The sequence below is a fragment of the Megascapheus bottae genome, chromosome X (assembly GCF_031878675.1).
Source record: "Megascapheus bottae isolate mThoBot1 chromosome X, mThoBot2.hap1, whole genome shotgun sequence".
Classification (NCBI taxonomy): Eukaryota; Metazoa; Chordata; class Mammalia; order Rodentia; family Geomyidae; genus Megascapheus; species Megascapheus bottae.
Window position 1 is genome coordinate 19,806,438 of NC_143547.1, and position 22,899 is coordinate 19,829,336.

The 22,899-nt window shown below is 34.6% G+C and overlaps 1 protein-coding gene across 1 annotated transcript in view; it reads left to right on the forward strand.

Annotated features, from left to right (window-relative positions):
* The first annotated feature begins 16,332 nt into the window (after positions 1–16,332).
* The window catches only part of Cfap47 (cilia and flagella associated protein 47), a 206,544-nt gene continuing 199,977 nt past the window's right edge, over positions 16,333–22,899 (forward strand). Inside the window, exons 1-3 of the mRNA XM_090325738.1 lie at positions 16,333–16,530; positions 17,023–17,174; positions 18,027–18,142. Of these exons, the coding sequence (XP_090181864.1) occupies positions 16,336–16,530; positions 17,023–17,174; positions 18,027–18,142 (463 nt within the window). The 5' untranslated portion in view covers positions 16,333–16,335. The remainder of the gene's footprint in view (positions 16,531–17,022; positions 17,175–18,026; positions 18,143–22,899) is intronic.

A 22,899-nucleotide genomic window follows, 5' to 3' on the forward strand; every position in this document is an offset into this window, starting at 1 on the left:
CCCGAGTAGCTGGTATTATAGGTGTGCGCCCCCAGCACCTGGCTATTTTGTTCTTCGTATCCTTCATATATATATATATATATATATATATTATTTTTTTTTTGCAGGTCCTGGCCTTGACCTCAGGGCCTGAGCACTGTCCTTGGACTTTCTCAAGGCTAGAGCTCTACCACTTATGCCTCAGCACCATTTCTGGCTTTTTTTTTCTATGTATGTGGTACCAAGGAATTGAACCCGGGTCTTTAGGCATGCTAGGCAAGCACTCTATTACTAGGCCAAACTCCCAGCCCATATATTTCTTTCCATATGTTTTTTTTATTCTTAGGTGTCCAATTATTTTCCTTTGTTTCAAAATAATCTTTTCTTCCTCATTATTTAAAAAAATACATTTTATTGTTATTGTAGAAGTGATGTACAAAGCGGTTCCAGTTACAGAAACTGAGTAATGAGTACATTTTTTCAAGCGATGTCACTTCTTCCCTTGTTTCCCAGTTTGAAAGTCTCTGTCCACTGAATTCAATGTCTGAATCAGGTTCACACTGATGTTAGTTGATTTGTTTTTAATTACAAGACTTTTCTTTAATAAAACAAATAGAAGGTAGAAATATAGATGAACATTAAACTCTCAAAGGTATTATAGTCTTAGTTCCAACGAAACTCTGATGGTTGGAGACTTACTTGGAATTACTCTTTTTTGGGGGCGGGGAGGCCTTAAATAGGCAGTTTTATGAGCCACTTTAGAAACTATTATTTCATTGTTTATTTTTTTCATTTTAGCATGCTGTAATTCCTCTAATGTTTCTATGTATTTTATTTATTATAATTATTTTAGTATTAGAGTTTTACTTCCGGTCTTACACTTTTTAAGATAATGTTTTTCCCCTTGAATCATGCTCGCAGCCCTTTACTTTTAGTCTTATCTCAGACAGGGTCTCATGCTTTTATGTAGGCTACCAGTGGAAAGCAATCTCCCATCTATGCCTCACATTTAGCTGTGATTAAACTTTGAGCTAACATGCCTAAGCTTATCAATTATATTTTGAGAACCTTATTTTTATACTTAATTAATTTTTGCCAATCCTGGAGCTTGAACTCAGGACCTGAGCACTGTCCTTGGGCTTTCTCAAAGCTAGTGCTCTACCACTTGAGCCACATCACCACTTCCATCTTTTTCTGTGTATGTGGTACCTTGGAATTGAATCCGGGTCTTCATGCATGCTAGGCAAGCACTTTACCACTAGGCCAAACTCCTGGCCCAGAGACCCTTATTCTTATGTTAATATTTTAAAAAAAGAATTGATAGCATACCAGTTGTAACCTACTTTTGTGGGCTAAGTTTCAAATGAAACTTTAGGGTCTCAAAATTACTAGTATTGCCTTTGTCTACTTTTACTTATGCTACACGGATGACAATCTGATTCTTGGAAAAAAATACATGCTACTATTTAATTTCATCTTTCTGATACTTTGATTTTGTCAGTTTCACATAGAACTAATTCAGGGTATTTTTGTGAAACATTTCATATTTAGTTTAAAGGATCTTTTCTCCATCTCCAACTTCTCCACAATTCTCCTCTACTTCTCTGTGTGGCCAGGAAGGGGAATAAATGGGAAAGAAGGGGAGTCTATGCTTCCTACTCAGCTTCTACTGACTCCATGATTAAGTCTCTTTTCACATTTCAATAGCAACAAAATTAGTATGTGCCACTGACATGTTACTACTTTCTATGTATGAAATTCAAGGTTTCCCACTCAGTCTCTAGTGAATGGGCTAGGCAAATCTAAAGGGGTATGAAAATCTGCTTCAGTCTCTAATAGCAGTGTGTGGGCATCAGGGAGGGACAGGACTTAGATTTGTTTTTATCACAGTATTCAGCAGAAGAATGGTAATTGTAAAACACTTCCTGATTTACTGTTCTTCCATTTTCTGATCCTTAAGCTATAGAGAACAACTTTTATGGTAACCTTTTTGTTTGTATTTGTTGACTTTTCTGGGTTGGAAGTTCTTCCCACATACTGTTTTAGTCAAAGACAGAAATTAAAACTCCAAGAACCCACTGGGAAATTGTTTCTCAAGTCCCAAGCTCTCTAGAAAATTTGGCGCATTCTTTCTAAAGTTTTGAAAGGTTTTTCTATGTTTGTTTTATGTATTATAAATAAGGTTTTTAGCTCTACTTATTGTGAGAAGCAAAGAAAAATGTGTCTATTTTATTTTTTCCAGGACTAATATCAAAACATGCTATGAAAATACAAATCTTTGTCTGTCGTGATATATTGCACATAGGAAAAGATTTCTACAATGACTATGCTGGGGTCGTGTATCCTTCTGTTTTATCAATATCCTAACATTGTATTCATATTACTTTATGAAAATAAATTCCTGTTATAATTCAGTTACTACATTTAAAATATATTTTATTATTTGTAAACTATCTAATGTTCTTTAGACTTAATTTTACTTCTCTTCATAATTGTAAGATCACAGATGACAATTCTTTTGATAAGCCACCCCCCTTTTTGTCAGTCATGGGGCTTGAACTTGGGGCCTGGATGCTGTCCCTAAGCTTTTTTGTGCTGAAGGCTAATGCTCTAATACTTTGAGCCACAACCCAACTTCTGTTTTTTGGTGGTTAATTGGAGATAAGACTCTTATGGACGGGGCCGGGAGTTTGGCCTAGTGTTAGAGTGCTTGCCCTGCATGCACAAAGACCCGGGTTCGATTCCTCGGTACCACATACATAGAAAAAAGCCGGAAATGGTGCTGAGGATCAAGTGAAAGAGCTCTAGCCTTGAGAAAGTCCAAGGACAGTGCTCAGGCACTGAGCTCAAGGCCAGGACTGGCAAAAAAAGAGAATCTTATGGAGTTTGCTTCCCCAGGCTGGCTTTTAACCACAATCCTCAGATGTTAGGTGTGAGCCATCAGTTCCTAGTGAAGACAGATTTTTGGGGGGTCAGTACTGGAATTTGAATTCAGACCCTTGCACTAGGTACAACTCCATCTCTAAAAGCTACATTATTCTATCTTTTACCTGAATTAGTGTCAAGGTTTGAGCCAATATTCAGTACCAATAATATATAAATATAATACATATAATATATATATATAATGATTTTTGAACTTTGCATCATGCTTTACATTAGCTATTCAAAATAAGGGAAGAAAAAATATCTCGTGAACAAGACATGGCTCTGATTTGGGTTTATAAAAATTATTTAGATAAGATTAAATATATTTTGAAAAATAAAAGCTACATGGCAGGGATTTGGCTTACATGGTTGTAGAATTTGGATAGATAGATCTGAGATTTCTAGATCTGTCCATCAGGAGGAGTAAGCTGGAAGCAAAACATGCTTCTTTATTTAGGTAGTTGATTATTTTACAGGGAACCCTATAGTGTTTTCAATTAATACCTCCTCTCTGATTGAATCAAACACACCTCAGGTATGTTCTTTAAATTAACTGATTATGGAACTTAACTCACATCTAACAACTACCTTACAGCAACATCTACATTAGTGTTTGAATAGAAGAAGACCTTAGCTAGAGTTGAACTATCTCAGATCCAAATACACTGAGTAACCTAATACGAGATTTTCTACTACAGCCAGTAAAACACCTCAAAATAAAATTTAGACAAATATAAACATAGATAATTTTCAAGTTTAATAGAAAATGAAAAGGTTATTGAAGCATTGTAATGATATATGGTAAGGCAAAATTTGAGACCAACAGCTGGTGTGATTTTGAGGAAAGATAAAAATGAAAAAAGCTATTGCCAAAAAATCATGTTTTTCTTTACAATAACATTAGCTTAGTTCTCTTTTCATCAAAAAATTAGTATAGTATACACTATGTGGCTAATGAACTATGTAACTTTTGAGCAAGGACAGGAGGAAGAAACTTGGGGACAGTGAAGGAAGAGGTGACATTATCCAAAAGAGAAATGAACTTATTACCTGAGTTATGACATGGTAACCTCTCTGTACAACACTTTCATAATGACCATAAAATTATAATTTAATGTTAATTTAATGTTATATTTTAATGTTAGATGTTTGATAGAAGGAATTAGTGTAGTCATGTTAATTGATTTATAAAAATAATAATTGTTGAATGTCTCTGGCTCACAATTGTAAGCCTAGCTACTCAGTAGGCTGATGGGATTGCAGTTCAAAGCCTGCCTGGGTAAAAAAAAATAGTCTGGGTCATAGGGGAGTTCTATGTTTAGCCTTTTGAGGCACTGCCATACTGCTTTCCATAGTGGTTGCACAAGTTTGCACTCCCACCAACAGTGTAGTAGTGATCCCTCCTGTCCACATCCCCTTCAGCATCTGTTATCATTCATTTTCCTGATCCTGGCCATTCTAACTGGAGTGAGGTGGAATCTTAGCTTTGTTTTGATTTGTATTTCTTTTATGACCAGAGATGTTGAGCATTTCTTCATGTGTCTATAGGCCATTTTTGACCCAGCAATTCCACTACTTGGCATTTACCCAACCATCCAGAAACTAGGGCATACTAAATCCACTAGCACAACAATGTTCATTGCAGCATTATTCACCATAGCAAAGATATGGAACCAACCTAGATGTCCCTCAGTTGATGAGTGGATCAACAAGTTGTGGTATTTGTACATAATGGAATTCTATGCTGCTGTGAGAAAAAAACGACATTGACCCATTTGTTAGGAAATGGAAAGACTTAGAAAAAATCATATTAAGTGAAGTAAGCCAGACTCAAAGGAATTTAGGCTCAATGGTTTCCCTCATTTGTCATAACCAGTAGAAACCTTGGGCTCTACTAGCAGAGATCTGCAATAGAGCAAAACCTTGATACATAAGGCCATATAGTATGAAGCTAATTGAAAGGACCTCCAGGACATTGAAACAAAAGCCATATAACAAATGATTGTTGTCCTTAATGTACTATGTTATCTCTCATCTCTTTTGCTGCCCCTTGGGTATCTCATATTGTTACAGTACCTCACTTTGTTATCTGATATATTGAATTTATTTGTATTTGATTATTTGAAATTTGATAGGGAAGGGGGGAAAACCAAGATGGGGGGGCCGTGGGAGGGAGGGTAAAGGGTACCAAGACATGTGAAAGGGTATCAATGTATGTGAATTAATGTACCTTGTCTATGGCAAATATCATGTAACCCTTTTATTAATTACAATAAAAAAATAAAAATAAAATTGGAAAGACTCAAGACAGATAGAAACAACTCCTTTGCTCTGTTAATTAAAATTACTCCTACTTCATAAAAAAATAGTCTTTGAGACTCTTATCCTTAATAAACCACTAAACAAACCAGAAGTGCAGCTGTGGCTGAAGAAGTAGAGCCCTAGTCTTGAGCATAAAATTTCAGGGACAGCATCCAGGCCTTGAGTTCAGGACCCAGGACGGGTACACAAAAAAGATAAAAACAATTAAAACAAAAAAGTAATTGTAAACAGTAAAACCAAACACATTCAGGAAATAGCTTATAATAAGTTACAATTTTAAGGAAGTATATAAGATTCACAATTAGATATATGTTACAAACTGAATACTAATGTTAATAATATGATGTTTTTTACAATTTATTACTTCAAAACATACATTTCTAACAGAATATGTCTAATCCTTAAGGCTACTCTGTTAGGAAAATATGAGTATGCTCTCTTTATTGCCAAAAAGGAAATTGAAATACCAAGAATATAAGTAAGCTATTGAGATCAAATGGAAAATCTATATATTATAAAAGTCAGAACTATACTTAAGTTTAATTCATATACAAAGGAATTTTGAAGAATTAGTGTGTAATATTTTGGCCAGTGAAATGCTTCTTAAGCACTGAAACTATTGATGAATTGTAGAGGAAACTTGAACCCTGACCATCTAAAAATTTAAATCTCTTCAAGGTGCAAAACCACCGGAAAAAATGTTTAAAAACCAACCACACCAGAAGAAATGCCTGCAGTAGCAGTCCTTTCTGTTATGAATTATTGGGATGGTTATCCATTAATTCATTACTATTCATTTCCAAATGTACAACTTTAGGCTACTGTATGAAAATGAATGGGGGCTCTTTGGTAGTTTTCCTGTGCCAGTCACCCTGAATCTTTCCTCACCAGAAGGCACTAGCAATATATTGTCAGAAGAAAGTAGTTTTGCTTCTTGATTCCAATTGCTAACTCAGTAGGTTCCTGCAGCATCTTGATAAGCTTTCTATGACATTAGATTTCTGCAGCACTTGCAGTTCCTACACTGCCTAGCTGTTGAAGTATGCAGTAGGCAATAGCAGAAAGAAATAATTAGCTTATCCTGGCAACACTCTTGACTTAAACTCATTTTGAAACAGAATGTCTGTAATGAAACACCTCTCCATGACCGAAAATATTCTTCCTTGCTTCAGAGGGACAATTTTCAAAGTGTTCTGTCATTGTGTCACAAGAGTAAATTGTCTGTCATTCAGTGAGGCATAGTAGTGGTCTGGATCTCAACACTGGAAGGGTGTGTCTGTGGAGAGAAATATCTCCCTAGTGTACCTTTTCTTAGAACTGGCATAAGGACTTCTCCTTTCATCTGCTATTTCTGTATCCTCTAGTGTCTTCCTACTTTCTTACTAGTCAGTTCCTCATAATGCCAATGACCTAGTCATGTTATAATTAGTAATTCTTTATATCAGACTTTCCCTATTCAAATTATATTGTGGTAATATGCAATTATAAATTAAAATTATGAAAATTAATATAAAAATTTTATCTCAGTGTGGATTGTTTTTATCCATTGTTTACATTATTTTGTACTATAAGAAATGGAAACTATCCAGAGTTTGCTTTTCTTTGCTCAGTTCACTCCACCCTAATAAAGATTAGCATTTGTGATCCCAGAAGATAGACTATCAAAGACAGGGTTTTAGTTCAGTCATGCTTAGAGGTTTGAGCACAATACTGAATTCTGTTCCAGTGGGAAAAATCAATGCTAACAAAACAGAGCATGTGGGTGGCCTTGGAATTATTCAAGCTATCACTTGTGGTTGATTGTAAGAAAGTACCTACTGAAATGTGAGCCTTAAAATCCAACTTGATTATTATGATAGTAACGATGATTGGAACGACTACTGTGTGGGATAGATTCTTTTGTGTTTACTTGAGTACTTACAAAAAGAAAATGTCAAGGCTAAAATTTGTTAAATTTCATTTCAAGTTATAGTCAATGAATCAAGGTGCCCCCATCACAGACTAAAGGAAGTTCTGGTTTCTTGTAGTCATAGGGCTAAAGTTGCTTAAAATGGAGTACAAAATTTAAGTATGTGGATTGTCAAATTACTGTGAAAAATTCACAGACTCACCAAGTTAATCAATGTGTGTGTGTGTGTGTGTGTGTGTGTGTGTGTGTGTGTGTGTGTGTGTGAGAGAGAGAGAGAGAGAGAGAGAGAGAGAGAGAGAGAGTAATAAAGTGTTATTCAGATATAAAAGTTTAACTAATGATGTTTGCAGGGAAATTGATGAAACTAGTAATCATCCTGAAAAGCAAAATAAGCCAGACAAATACTGCAAGCCATCTCTCTCATATGTATAAACTAATCCCTAAAAGTGAATGTCAGGAATGGATATTTTCTTGTTTGTATTTACAGCAAGGCTACAAATTCTAGCTACTCAGGTGGCTAAAATCTCAGGATTGTGGTTCAAAGCCAGCTCAGGCAGGAATGTCCATGAGACATTTATTTCCAGTTAACCACTAAAAATTCAGAAAGCAAAAGTGGAGCTCTGGCTCAAGTGGTAGAGTGCCGTCTTGAGCAAAAAAAAAAAAAGGAAAAAAAGCTCAGGGACAGTGTTCAGATCCTGTGGTCAAGCTCTAGAACCAACACCAAGAATAGTTGTTTTTTGTTTGTTAATTTTTGTTTTCTTTTTCTTTTTTTTTGCCAGTCATGGGGCTTGAACTCAGGACCTGAGCACTATACTTGGGCTTTCTCAAGGCTAGAACTCTACAACTTGATCCACAGCACCACTTCCAGCTTTTTCTATGCATATGGTACTGAGGAATGAAAACCAAGTCTTCATGCATGCTAGGTAAGCACTCTACCACTAAGCCAAACTTCCAGACCATAAAAGTTTTTTTGTCTTTGTTTTTTTTTTAAGTCTGCGTAGCAGTAGCGGGGGGGGTTAAAGGATGATGTAGGCCTGATGAACATAGTGAAAGAACTTTTATACATGTATGAAAATAAAACAAGACATTCTATTGAAATTGTTTTAATGGCCTAAGCAGGAAAATGGAGAGTCATAGAGGGAATGCATATATAGAACTTTTAGAATTAAGGCTCTTTGTCCAATTAAATTTTTGCTAATAAAATGGAAAAATATTTAACACAATAAAATAACTTAGAAAAACTTAGTCTTCAGAATTAGAATGTGTAAATAAAATGTATGCATACAACAAAATAGTCAAAAATAAAGAACTGTTCTTAAAATATTTAGGAATTTCACAAATACAATGTTGGAGAGAAGACAAAGAATCTTTACTACATGTTATTATTTACATTAAATTTGAGATCAGCAGAGTATTTTATTCCTGATAAATCAGTGGGAATGTAGCATAAATTGAGAAAAAGCATGAGAGGGACTAATGGCCTGTTGGAATTATCCAGGGGTCATTTTCTTTCTGACTTATAAGAATAAGCAGAATTATTATTTTGCCTTATTCTCAATGCAGGCATAGAGTGGTAACTTCAATATTCCTATCAGATGAGCAGTCAGCATCTGCTTTGATACTTCTGGTCACAGAATACATATTTTTCTCATTTCTCCCTTTGTCTAGCCAAAATATTGCACAATAAAATATTGTTTCTTTAAAATAAAAATTTTGGTTCCTTAATGCAAAGGTTAAAGAGAAATCATATTTGTAACCTCTATTACATGGGTACCTAATCTAATGTCCATTGTGTATATGTAGATGAAACTTTGGCCAAGTCTTTTCTAAGTCTTTTGAAAGGCATGGAAGAAAGTAACCATTTTATATGTTTACAAATGATAATATGACTTTAAATGGAACATCTGTTAAATGTAAATAAATCTAATGCCCTTTATTATATTTATAAGGATTTTCCTGGATACTATTATTAGAAATGCTACTGAACTATGGAAAATAATATCTAATATGTTCATGTAGTTAATTGCTGTTGTTATAGCCATTAATGGTTATTTTATAATCCTATTAAGAATGAACTTGATTTGTTATAGTACAGCCTGACAGAAAATAAATTTCATCTGTACAATAATACTCACATCAATATATTTTTCTTGATAGCATCCAAAACTACAAAGATAATTCTACATGATAACACTGAAATCTTTATTTCATAGTAAAATCAACTCTTCAGCTAGAGACCCAAGATATATCACTTATACCTGCCTAATTCATAGAGTTACTTCAAAATCAGTTTGCTCAAATTCAGAAACTGCTTTCCAAACAATTCTTCATTTTGTCTAGTTAGTGAATGTTAAATACTATTTAAAATGACTTATGAATAAATATGAAGGTAAAATACGATCATGCACAGTTAAAATGTTTACTTTTTGTTAATATTGGCTCAAATTTTGGCAAGATTTCAATTAAGAACAGAAATTAATCAGTTCTATACAATATTTAATTTGGTGCATATTAACTCTCTTACTTTACAATCACAATAATGAAAGGAACACTGTCAAAAAAATTATAGAATATCAAAGCTCAGAAAACCATGCATCTAATTTACAAGAAAAAATCTTATAAGCATAGAGTAGACACAATCTAGTGATAAGTATGCAAAACCTATACTGATGCTTCTTTAAATATTATTATTAATAATATTAAATAGAATTCACTCCTTCATCCAACAAATATTTGCAGACTAGTCAAAACTAACTTACTTGCCAGTACATGGCTTGGAACTTTGGGTCCGCTTGATTGCATTTAGTTGCCAGTCTTCCATTTGCACTGCACCTCCAATCTTGTATTTTACTGGTTACATGTAAAGATGAAAGCACATGGACTTTTCTTCCCTGGCTGACTCTGAGATCTTCCCAGTCTCAGCCTCCTGAGTAGCTAGGATTACAGGAGTGAGCACACATGGACTCGATGTGTTTCATCATTAAATGGTTTATTTTTGCTTATTTAATTTTTCCAGCCCTGGGCCTTGAACTTAGGGACTGGACACCGTCCTTGAGCTTTCTCAAGGCTAGCGGTCTACCACTTGAGCCACATAGCACCACTTCTGGCTTTTACCGTGTATGTTGTACCAAGGAATCAAACCCAAGGCTTCGTGCACACTAGGCAAGCGCCCTACCACTAGACCACACTCCCAGCCCCAATCAAATTGTTTATTATAGAAAGGTGAATAAAACTGTTTTTGCCCTCCGGCCACATACAATGAAATTGTAAAAGCAAATAATTGCAATATAATGTAATGTCATATTTAAAAGCTGATATAAATAAAATGGTGGTCTGCTATACAAAGAGATGGATGGTAGCTCATAAAATAAAACTTTTTTTGTTCCATTTAATACAAAATGAGCACCAAACTGATGAACATTGGTATTGTACAAGATTAATTTGCTAGCCCTCTGTGATGGCTCATGTGTGTAATCCTAGCTACTCAGGTGGCTGAGATCTGAGGATCAATGTTCAGTGCCAGCCTGGGCACAAACCTGAGTCTCTTATCTCCAGCTAAGCTCTTGAAAATGGGAATTGGGGATTGGCTTAAGGGTACGTCAGTAGTCTTGAGCTGAAGAGCTCAGAGACAGTAGCCAGGCCCAGAGTTCAAGCCCCATGACCGACCAAAAAAAAAAAACTTAATTTGCTCCATTTATAATGGATTACTATAAATGTTAGCAGTTTTTTCTGTCCAGTCCTGGGCTTGAGCTCAGGGCCTGAGCAGTGTCCTTGTGCTTTCTCAAGGCTGGAGCCCTACCACATGAGCCACAGTGCCACTTCCAGCTTTTGTTATGTATGTGGTACCGAGGAATTGAACCCTGGTTTTCATGCATGTTAGGCAAATACCCTACCACTAGGCCAAACTCCAGCCAAATGTTAGTCTTTTTCAGTTTACAAGGTATGCACTCAGTATTTCAAGATAAAGACAGGAATAATAGCCACATAGACTCACATAACAGTCATTTGTCAATCAGAATATAACATCGACTTAATGACTAAGTTCCTGGCTTATCTTGTAAATACTGTATATCATGTGTAAATTGAATATCTAATTTGTTATTCCACTCTCCAAATTGATGTTCATACAACTCATAGTTTGTTAACCACTTATTCAGTGAGACAGAATCTGAAAAACAAATTTACAATGCACAAATGATGCTGGATGCCAGTGGCTCATGCCTGTAATTTCTAGCTACTCCCAAGGCTGAGATCTGAGTGTCATGGTTTAAAGCCAGCCTGGGAAGTTTGTGAGATTTTTATCTCCAATTAACCATCAAAAAAGCCAGAAGTGGTAAAACAGGTGCTGGTGGAAAAATTTCTTTTAAATTTTCACAGGGTAGACTGTATCTGCAGGATTTAATATATTCACAATGTCTAGATGAACTACAGTTTTGTGTATGTAGTAAATAATCCTTTAAATACAACGTGGAATTAGAATAATTTAGAAGATTGAACAAAGTGTTAAATTTACTGTTCACTGTGTTTTTTCTACCTTTTATATCTCATTTCCCCAGTTTTCTCAGTAGTAACATTTTGGGAATAGAGGATGTTTTATAAATACATTTTTCCTTATTCAAACCTAAATTTGCACAAATTCAGGTAAACATTTGTGGAATAGTATAGTGGTCTCTTATGTAAAAATTTCCAAATTCAACTCACTAGTGTTCCCCACCCCACCCCCAAAAATCCCAAGTTTTCTTTAATGGTAACATTTTATAAATGAGTGTGTAATATCCACATATATCACATATTACTCACATTGTTTTGAGCTCTCATTGTGTTTGTATATGTGTGAGTTTTAATTCTGTACAAATTTATCATCTTTATTAATTCAAATTTCCATTAGCAAAATCATAGTACACCAATAAAAGAATTTATCTTTTCATTTATAAACTATATTCAGATACCTTCTGCCTCTTCCAATATCTAACCATTCATATGTCTTTCATTTCCAAAATGTCACTTTAAACATGCTATATATAATATCATGAACTTTGTTAGCATTGACAAATATATATTTTCCTTGTTATGTTTTACTCACCCATTTTGTTTTGCCAGTCCTGGATTTTAACTCAGGATATGGGCTAACATAGCATTCTATCACTTGAGACACAGCACCACATATGGATCTTTCTGCTTATACTGAAAAATAGAACCCAGGACCTTATACATGCTAGGCAAGCATTTCTACCACTAAGCCACATTCCCAGCCTCACATGTTTTTTGTGTGTAAATAATTCATTCTCATCACTAATATTTTATTCATTAACATAACACAAGTCATTTGACAATCCATCTGTTGAATTGCACCAGGCTGTTTCCACATTTCAGCTATTACAATGAAAACTCAATTAGGAAAGGGGTGATATAGATTAAGATGCATTTTATTCATAAACTGAAATGTTGAATAGTAACCCCTTCATACAACTACTTAAAGATAATAAAAATGTAAGAAAATAAAATTCAATTAGTAATATGAGAAGTTATATGCAAAAAAATCTGTGTTACTTTAGGATGAATCCCTGTAACTCCAGTTGGTAGACTGTACAGTAATTGCATGGTTAGTTTAATAAAAATTGTGAAGCTGTTTTCCACAGTGGTTGTAAAATTTTACATTCTCATTACAAATTTATGATCTTATTGCTCTACATTTTCATCTGTAGTTTACTTGATGTGGGTAATTTTTTTTACTTTAGAATATGACAATTTACTATTTTCTCATCAATTAGCTCACTATACACTCACTCTCTATCTCATTACTTAACAATATAATTATGATTTAATTTTATGTGGATCTATATTCTGATTTGGTATGAATGTCTCTGGAAATTATATGCAATAATAAGCCAAATTATTTATTGGCATTTTTCTTCTGTATAGCTTTCTATTTTCCAAATCATTTTTGTTTGCTTCTATTTACTTATTAGTAATTTATTCCAACACCATCATTTCTAATTCAGAATGTTCTAATTGTCTAAATTACTTATCAACACATTCAAATTCATAAAACATTCCATTGGTTGACTCAGTCTTCCTTATATGCTACCTACTATGTATGTATGTATGTATGTACCTATCTATCTATCTACCTGTCTCTACTCATGTAACACATATTTTATCTCCTCCTAAAGCTGGGGTTTTAGTTTGGGTACAAGAACTGTTGCTTTTTCCATAATGCTGGCTTTTATTTCCAAGATTTGCACTGATCTCTCTGGGAAAAGCCTTAATGCTCTATTTTCCAGCAGATAGACTCTTGCTATCCCCTTTGCTGCCAAAAGTGAAAGGAAGGGTAGTAGCTTAGCTTCCTGAATAATGTGATTCCAGGGGATCACATCCAGGCCATAGAAACTACTTTGAGGGCAGTAGATGTAGGTCTCTACCTAGTATTGAGCTTCACTATGGTAAGGCCCAGTATGGGGTTTCAAGTTTAAGTACTTACCTATTTCTTCCAAGTGGAAAGTGCTTCTTTCATGCTGCTTGGAATTGGAGGAAGGTCAGCTTTTCCTTCCTGAGTTTTCAAATGTACCTTTTGCTCTTATATGAAAACTAATAACCTGGCTTATCTGTGGACATGTGTGAGAACATCAAACTCACTCTGCTTTCTATTTGTTTTACTATTATAAAAATGTTTTTATTACGTTAAACTTTAAATTACTATGTTTTCATACATGGTTGAAAAATTTAGATGAAAACAGCTTAGGCTTAACAAAGACTATTTAAAGTTGGCATTTTGAATCGATAAGAGTATCTAAAGAAAGGAAGGTTCTATATGGCACTGAGGGAAAGGGACTGAGCTCTAGGCTTTGTGAACTTGAAGATCTAAGTGACAATCTTCCCCAATCTTCCCTAGTTGATGAGAACATCAAGAGACCAGAACAAAATTATTTTCCAGCTGACATTTATTGATATTGCTTTAAATTGTGCAGGCTTGAGCCAGTCATCATCCTGAGAGAAGCCCAAGGAACGTTTGAGAGTTCTTTATAATTTGCAATTCTTTATATATTAAGGGGCTATGCAAGAACTGTGCTTTGTACTCAGTTGAACTGTGAACCTTTGTTGTTGATTCAAGGTTGTAAAGTTGCCTTGCTCTGGGGCAGATGTATATATATATATATATATATATATATACACACATGTTGTAATATGATATGATAATGGTGGCTAATATTAAAAACTCCAAGATTGATTCACACCTACTTATTAAACCAAGATAGAATTTTGAAAAATACGGAAAACTTTAACCTACCACTTTCTAAGAATTGACACAAAATAATTATTACCTCAATCACTGTTCTCAAATATTGACAACAGTTCAAAGAAATCTAATACCTTGCCTTTATTTTATTACTTTATTTATTTATAAATGGTAATTAATAATCACTTCTTCCGTGTTAAAAGTAAAGCAGAGGGGCCGGGAGTTTGGCCTAGTGGTAGAGTGCTTGCCTAGCATGCACTAATACCCGGGTTTGATTCCTCAGTACCACATACATAGAAAAAAGCCGGAAGTGGTGCTGAGGCTCAAGTGGTAGAGCTCTAGCCTTGAGATAGTCCAGGGACAGTGCTCACGCCCTGAGCTCAAGTCCAGGACTGGAAAAAAAAAGTTAAGCAGAAATTTGTCAATTTTAAGAGAAGGGTTTTCACAGAAGTAAACACACCTTAAAGAATAATTCTTTGGCAGATGGAGAGGCCATAGATCTCAGAGTGAACATGTCTTGAACAGGAAGGAGGAAATGAAAGCACTTGATGTGTTTTGAAACTCTGTGGGTGTATTAGAATAAGGATGAGGAGACATTAGGAGTCTAGGCCAATGCAAAGTTGAACCTTTTGAAAAAGTTCTCACCTAGAAATGTAGACTTTAGAACACTGAATCTCCAATAATACCTTCATTCGTGAAATGAAGGTTATATCCAAAATACCTGAGTACTATCTGTACTCAGTGCAGATTCTTAGACTCTAATCCAAATATACTGGAACTATATCTGTAATTACTCCAAGCTCTAGAGGAACTGTTTTTAGTGAGTTTGTGTGTGTGTGTGTGTGTGTGTGTGTGTGTGTGTGTGTTTGAAAAGAACTGATAAATACCTGTATCCCAGCTACTCAGGAGATTGAGACTGAGGATGCCGTTTTCCAGATTGGCCTAGGCAAAGTTGTTGAGACAAAGTGAGTAAGACACTAGCTCAGAAACAAAATACAAACAGAAAAGGCTAGGGGCACAGTTCACATGTGGAGGCCTTTGGCTCAGCCTCTAGGACAGAAAAGCACACATACAACAGCAACAGGAAATCCATGTACATGCTATGTGGCCACTATTTTTACTTATTATCACTTATTTTTTTGTTTTCTTAGTGCAGAAACTGGGGCCTGAAATAGTCTTGTGCTTTCAGTTGGCTTTTACTTGTAAAGGTTGGCACTCTACCACATGAGCCATACCTCCACTTTCAGCTTTTTGCTTGTCCATTGGACCTAATAGCACCATGGATTTGTACGTCAGCACAGGCTGGCTTTGAACTATGAACTTCTAATCTCAGCTTCCTAAGTAGCAAGAATTGCAGATGTGAGCCACCAGTGTCCAGTTATTATTCTTTAAAATTTAATAACATATTTTACATCTTTTTCATAAAGACAGAAATAATTATATTAGTAATCATCATGGCTAGACTTTTTATCTCTCCATATATAATTTTTGAGTATATTGATATTGTAAATAACACTGACTGAGAAATGGTGACCTAAAGGCCATTCACAAGTTATGTTTCCCTTGAAATTCTGTTTTTGACATATGTTTCTGCCTTAATGGACCACTTGCTTAAGTTTCACTGATCTTTAAAGTTACTCTGAAAAGAATTACAGAAAATGGTTTACTACCCAAGGGCAGACTCAAAACATTGCAAGGTTATAGGTGAGTGAGCTGCTCTGAGTTCTGACCTGGCATGATGGATTTTCGATATTTTTTACTGACACCAGAGATCTCTGAATTGGTTCATCAGCCCTGAAGTTTCTGTTCCAGCAGACTCCTTGCTGAGCTCTTGTGGCGTCAATAGAGGCGGGGCTAGTACGCAGGCACAGCGTTTAAAGGTCGCCTAGAAACAGTTGTTCACGTAAGTGGTGACTTGGTGAAGTTAGCAAACTATTTGCTGATTAGTCCGAGAGCAGACATGGATTTGGAAAGAGGCTCTCTCACCCCCAGGGATCCGGACGGCTCGAAGAAGGAAGCTCAGGTGCGAGTCACTCCGATGGAATTGAAATTCCACGATGCCCTCGCAGGAAGAACTTATCGCTTACCAATTACACTACACAACCTTGGCCGCTGGAACCAGAAAATACGTTTTCAAGAACCTAGCAAGTCACAGGTGAGATATAAAGCAGTACAGGAAGGAAAACCTCTGAAAGATCTCCCTTCACGTTATCACTTCTCTTTTTTTTTTAAAGAAAACAAACAAACAAACAAAAAACCGTGGTAAATCTTGGGCTCCTGAAGCGATAGGGAAAAGATGACTTCCCAGAGTTCAGTGACTTGAGTTGTGTGTGTGCACACACATGTGTACGCATGAGAGGAGTGGAGTGGGAGAAGAACTAATCTGAATCTATTTCTTCATCCTGAACTTGAACTTTGGTTTGTGATTATGTACTTTTAATTTGTGCATTTTAACCTTATGATTCTGTAGAATCGAATAATTTCTGATGAGTATTTTTAAGGTGGGAAAATAAAATTCAAATTTAAAAAGTTTTTTTCGTATAAGAATAAGGCCTATGTTTTGACAAAATACAGTTATAAATAGTTACATTACTTTCTTACGAAGAAGTGAAGTATATAATTTGATACTTTTTTTTTCTTTCTAAAGTTCAAATTGATGTTAACTAACCTGGAAAAGGAGCTGGCTTCAGGCCTATACTTTACGGTGATGGTAGAATATCATCCAATTAAAGATGAAGAGATTTCTGACCAATTGTTAATTACAGTAGGAAACAAAGTAATAGCAGTTCCTCTCCTTGGGTATGTACCTTTGAATTTCATGCTAGTGCTTTGAAGACTCTTTCAGTAAAAATAAGGGTCAAAATAATATTTTGATTTTTAAAATAATTTTATCTATAATTTCTTGACGAATCTAAATGAAAAATATTTAGAAAATTGTTATTCGCAATAATTGGAAGCCTCTTCTGTATTTTTAAATACAATACAAACAAATGAAAATTTATTATTGGATTTTCCAGGCTTATAGTCACATGTAACTTAATTTTTAAGTATTACAAATTTATTTCATTAAATTTAAATATGACAGATTTTTTTCCCTCTTTTTCTGGTACAAGAGTTTGAGCTCAGGGCCTCATGCTTGCTTTGCACTCTGCCTCATGAATCTGAATATGGCTTTTTCCTGATTGTTTTATAAGCTTATCTGGAAATATGATCCTCAAGATCTTAACTTCCTGAATAGCTGAGATTATATGAATGAGCCAGCAATGTCCAGCTGGGATGTTTTTCTTTTATATTGTGTTATTTTGAGATTGAAAATGAAAATAGATATGAGTATAAAATAGGATGGAGTCTCTTGGAAATTAACTTGATATAAACTATTACTTTGACCCAGATGGTTTAGAATTTAGTAGTTTCTTTTTATACACCAAAAGTAGGTTATGGTTTATTGTGAAATTGCTTTTAATTTGAATGCTTTTTGTCCACATATGTACATATACAATCTTCCTTTTCCTCAGCAAAATGTATTTTATTAGATGTTATTATTTTGTTTGTATCCACCAACTTCAGCATTAATTTGAAAATATTTTTCTGCTTAAGTGGACTTTCCCCAAAAATCCAGAATTTTAAAGATATGCCTCCTTTCTCCTTTAGGTTGATACCATCCTGTCAGCTTGAAATTGAGCCAGTAGTTGACTTTGGAACATTAGTTGCTGACAGTACAGTATATTGTAAAGATGTTCATATTGTTAACCATGGCAAAGCTCCTGGTAAATATTTTCATCATAAAAATAAATTTATACTTTTCAAAGAGTTACTATATAATACTTTACATATTTCTGATTCATAGACAATGTTTATCATTTGAAATAGCTCAAAAGGAAAGTTTCTCAAACTCTAAAGGACAAAGAATGTAGTAATTCAGCAAAAATGAATATACCTTCTTTATTAAAAAAAGCCTTAGTCTCAGAAGAGAGATCTCTCTGAGATCAGGAGTTAGAATGATGTCATAATAGTAGCATTGTTCCATGATGTCATAATAGTAGCATTGTTCCCAGAGCCAATCAGACTCAGAATTAAGGCACAATCTCTCACTAGTTGTGTGATGTTGAGCAAATATCTTTAAACTTCATATTGCTTGTTTATGAATTGGGAATAACAAAATTGTATGATGTTTAATTGGGTACATATGTAAAATTGTGCTGTAGTACCTGGTTCATACTCAGCACTTAATAAATATTTGCCTTGATTCTGTCATATTTAACTTTGAATTCATATCATTGTTCCTAGTAGACTTTTACTAATAATTTGTTGTGACAATAAATGTTCAATTTTATCCAAAATACTATTTCTATAGATTCTTATTGTAGCCTAGAAAATTCCATGATAGAATGTGTGTATGTAATCATGCACAATGCACACTTCTCATTGAGGGTACACAGTAAATATAAAATCACTCATCTGTTCAGTCTTTTGAATACTTGGTTAGCAACCAAGATTGAACATTGGCAGTTCTCTCATTTTAATATAGGACTAGATATAGACTCTCCTGTCTTTTTCTCATGTCTTTCAGTTAGTGTCTTTCTCACTAACTGAAGTTGTTCTCTGGGACTGCCTGATTGAGCTTTCTGCCTGGAGAAGAAAACTGAAAACTCTTCCTCATGGGATGTTGCTTAGTTAAAATTCCATGTTTTGCTTTTTAAATGAGTGGATGTCCAATCCCTCAGATTTTTTTTGGGGGGGGGGATCATGGGACTTGAACTCTTGCCTGGGTGCTGTCTTTACTCTGAGTTCTTCAGCTGAAGGCTACCGCCCTACCTCTGGGCCTGGGTGCTGTCACTGATCTCTTCAGCTCAAGGCTACCCTACCCTTGAGCCACAGCCCACTTTTTAGTGATTAGTTGGAGATAAGAGTCTCTAGGATTTTTATTACCCGGGATGGATTTGAACCTCTATCCTCAGATCTCAGCCTCCTGAGTAGCTAGGATTACAGGCATGAGCCACTGTGCCCAGCCAATCTCTGAGAATTTATAAAATATTTTTTAAATATTCAATTCTAAGTTGATGTCAAGTGATTATGAGCTGCATTGTTTTAGCTACTATGTTTATATTTTTAGAGCAGTAATATGTACTTGAGAGTTTCTTTTGTATTATTTTACCTTCCTAAATTTCCCTTAATTATCCATTTATAATCCTTCAGAGTTTTAATAAAAATGCTGTCATTTTACTAAAATCTCACGAAATTCTTCAATTATATTATATATAAAAGTTCTTTGTATAAAAAAGAAATATGACTTTAATGTTAACATAATTTTATTTAAGGAAACAAAAGAAATAAATTTGCAGTCTTATGTCTATATGTTTTTGAAGAAATAATCCACATTGACTTTTAGTATTGTATTCATATTTGTTTATGTTACATATATATTAATGTTGGTGAAGATATTATAACTGAGTGCTGCGAAATATTTTACTGTTAATTTAAAGACTAAAACAAGCGCTTATCATGTAATTAATTTTTTATGGCTTTGACTCTCATCCTTAATCACATTATCTTTCTAACAAACTGATAGCAAATATTACATAAAATTTGATAATTATTTATAAATTAAAGTTCTCATGAGGAACATCCTAACCAAAGATGATTTATTTGCCAGTTCTTGGGGTTGAACTCAGGGCCTGAGGGCTATTCCTGAGCTATTATGTTCAAGGCTACTGCACTACCACTTTGAGCCACAGAACCACTTCTAGTTTTCCTGTGGTTTATATGAGATAAGAGTCTCACAGACTTTCTTGCCTGGGCTGGCTTTGAAACATGATCTGTAGATCTCAGCCTCCTAAATAGCTTGGATTACAGGCGTGTGCCACCAGTTCCCAGCAATTAATAAAAATTATAAACACATTTTAAGCTGTCTCAACTTTTTCTAGAGAATGGAGAACAATCCAAATTCAATTACCACACAAATCTGTACAAAGGACCCTGCGTCTCAGTCCTTACTTTAGATATACTTATGGTCTCCCAGGTCTTATCAGTGAACAAGATGATTTGTTTCACACAGCTTAAATTATGCTACTATCCTCTTTCTAGGTAAAACAAAACCAGTATACAAAATACTTTGTCTTTTTTTACCTCTCTCCTAAATAGGTGAGTTAATAGTTCTGGTCTTAGTGGGAAGGTGACTGTAGTAGAAATTTGGTTCTACCATTTATGGATTGGAAGATCCTGAAAAAAAATTACATATAATCTTCTCAAGCATAAGCTTCACTTATATATTACAGATAGCTGGGCTTTCATCCTACAATTATGGTGATGGTTAATAATTTAAAATATTCCTCTCCACATACTGCGTTAAATATAAAATATTGATGTTACAATTCCTTTTCTACCATCTTTCCATTCTTCAATTCTCTTTTGTTGTCTATTCCTATATCTATACAATATCAATATTACCTGTCCTCCCAATCTTTTTTCTAGAAAACTTTGAAAAAGACTCAACACCTATATTTTTTTCTACTCTTGCCATTTTGCTAGTTCTGCATAGTCAGTAGTCTTTTCTCTGCCCCGTTGCCACTTTCTTACAATAGGCTATCTTTTCCTTTAGTAAGTAAACCAAGCTCAATTATTTTCCTGAAGCTACATCTTACTGCCTTTTAATTTATTTTCTATATTTTTATTAAACACCATATCTGTATATAAACAAAAATTTGATCTGGGCAATGGTGGCTCACACCTGTAATCCTAGCTATTCACGAGGCTGAGATCTGAGGATCACAGTTCAATGCCAGCCCAGGCAGGAAAGTCCATAAGACTCTTATCTCCAATTAACCACCAGAAATCCAGAAGTCGTGCTGTGGCTCAAAGTAGTAAGGTGCTAGCCCTGAGCAAAAAAGCTCAGGGACAGTGGACAGGCATTGAATTCTTTCCCCATGACTGACCAAAATATAATGTCCTAAAAGATCAAAATAGCTCTTGTTTTAACCAATTTAAAAATAACAGAAAAGTTGTTCCTTGTTTAAAAACTGTATAAAGATATAGTAATGTACAAAACATAGTCATGTTAAAATATACGTTATTTTAGAATATTTATAAAGATTGAAAATGTTCTTTGTGTTTTAATTTCTGAATAACTTTTGAACATTCACTTGCATTCTTTTGTCCGAAAATGATGGTGATATAATAACAAATACTGGGATATTAATACAAAGGAGAACTGTCTAGGTAGGGATAAGCAGGACTAGGATTGAGAAAGGAAAGAATACTGAGGGTGAAGAGGATTAAAGGATGCTATGTACACACACACACACACACACACACACACACACACACACACACACAGAGAATAGTGAAATCCATCAACTCCTGTCTGCAAAGGGAAGGAGAAGAAGGAGTATAGTGGATAGGGTGAACTTGTTTATAGGGCACTGTACACATTTATGGAATTATCACAATGAAACCCTTTTATTAATATATGCTAACTAAAACATAAACATAAACTAGAAGAAATATTATGCCTCATAAGAACTACTTCTCAACTTAGCCTTAACTGAATATGTATTTTCTTTTCTCCTTGAGAATTAAGTCATTGGCACTCCTTATTTAAAATAGCTATTTTATGACAGTAAAAAAGAACTTTGAATTTTATATTTTTAGCATTCTCATAAAAATAGCAAAATGGCTATTTTGAATTTTGCTCAGGTCATTCTTGAATTAACCAAAACTTTTTTTATGTTTTCAATACCTTCACTGAGCACATGTTTAATTATCATACATTAAATTATTAATTTTAGAAAGTGTTTTCAAATGTGATTTAAAAGTTGTAATTAGGGATCCTCAGCAAAAATTATTTGTATTGATAGTTTATGATGACATAGTAATTCATTTTTCCAATTTGTTGCAGATAGTTTGGATGGTATTTAGCACTAGGCAATGTGTGAAATACTGGGACCACAGAGATAAAATAGAGTATCTGATCCCTGAGATGATATGCTTCAATGTAGGCTCTAAACATTACATTAAATTATATGTTAGTTTTGCTCTCAGAATGAGAAATCACTGTAGCTTCTCATATGCCATTTAATTTCAGAAACATAGTCACTTTTCCTTCACCTTTGGTGAACTAAGTAAACTTTAGGAAATACTAGTGGTTATAAGTATGACTGTTATATTCAGAAATACTCTCTTCCCTATCGGTTATTAGCTGTGGTAAATATTGCTATGTAACAAGCTAGTTCAGAATTCCAAACCGTTATAATGATACCTAGGTTTGAACTCAAGATTTCTTATTTGCTAAGCAAGTGCTCTACCAGTGAATTTCACTCCCAGACATTTTGGTTTAATTTTTCAAATAGGGGTTTATGCTTTTTTTCCTGAAGTCAGCCACAGACTGAGATCCTAAAACCTCTTCATAGATAGTAGAAGTGGGTATCATCATCACACCTGGTCACCCAAATTCCATATCTAAAATATTTTTGTCTCTATGTATGAGGATTGGCTGGGATTTTTGATCTAAAGTTATCTGGAAGCTCTG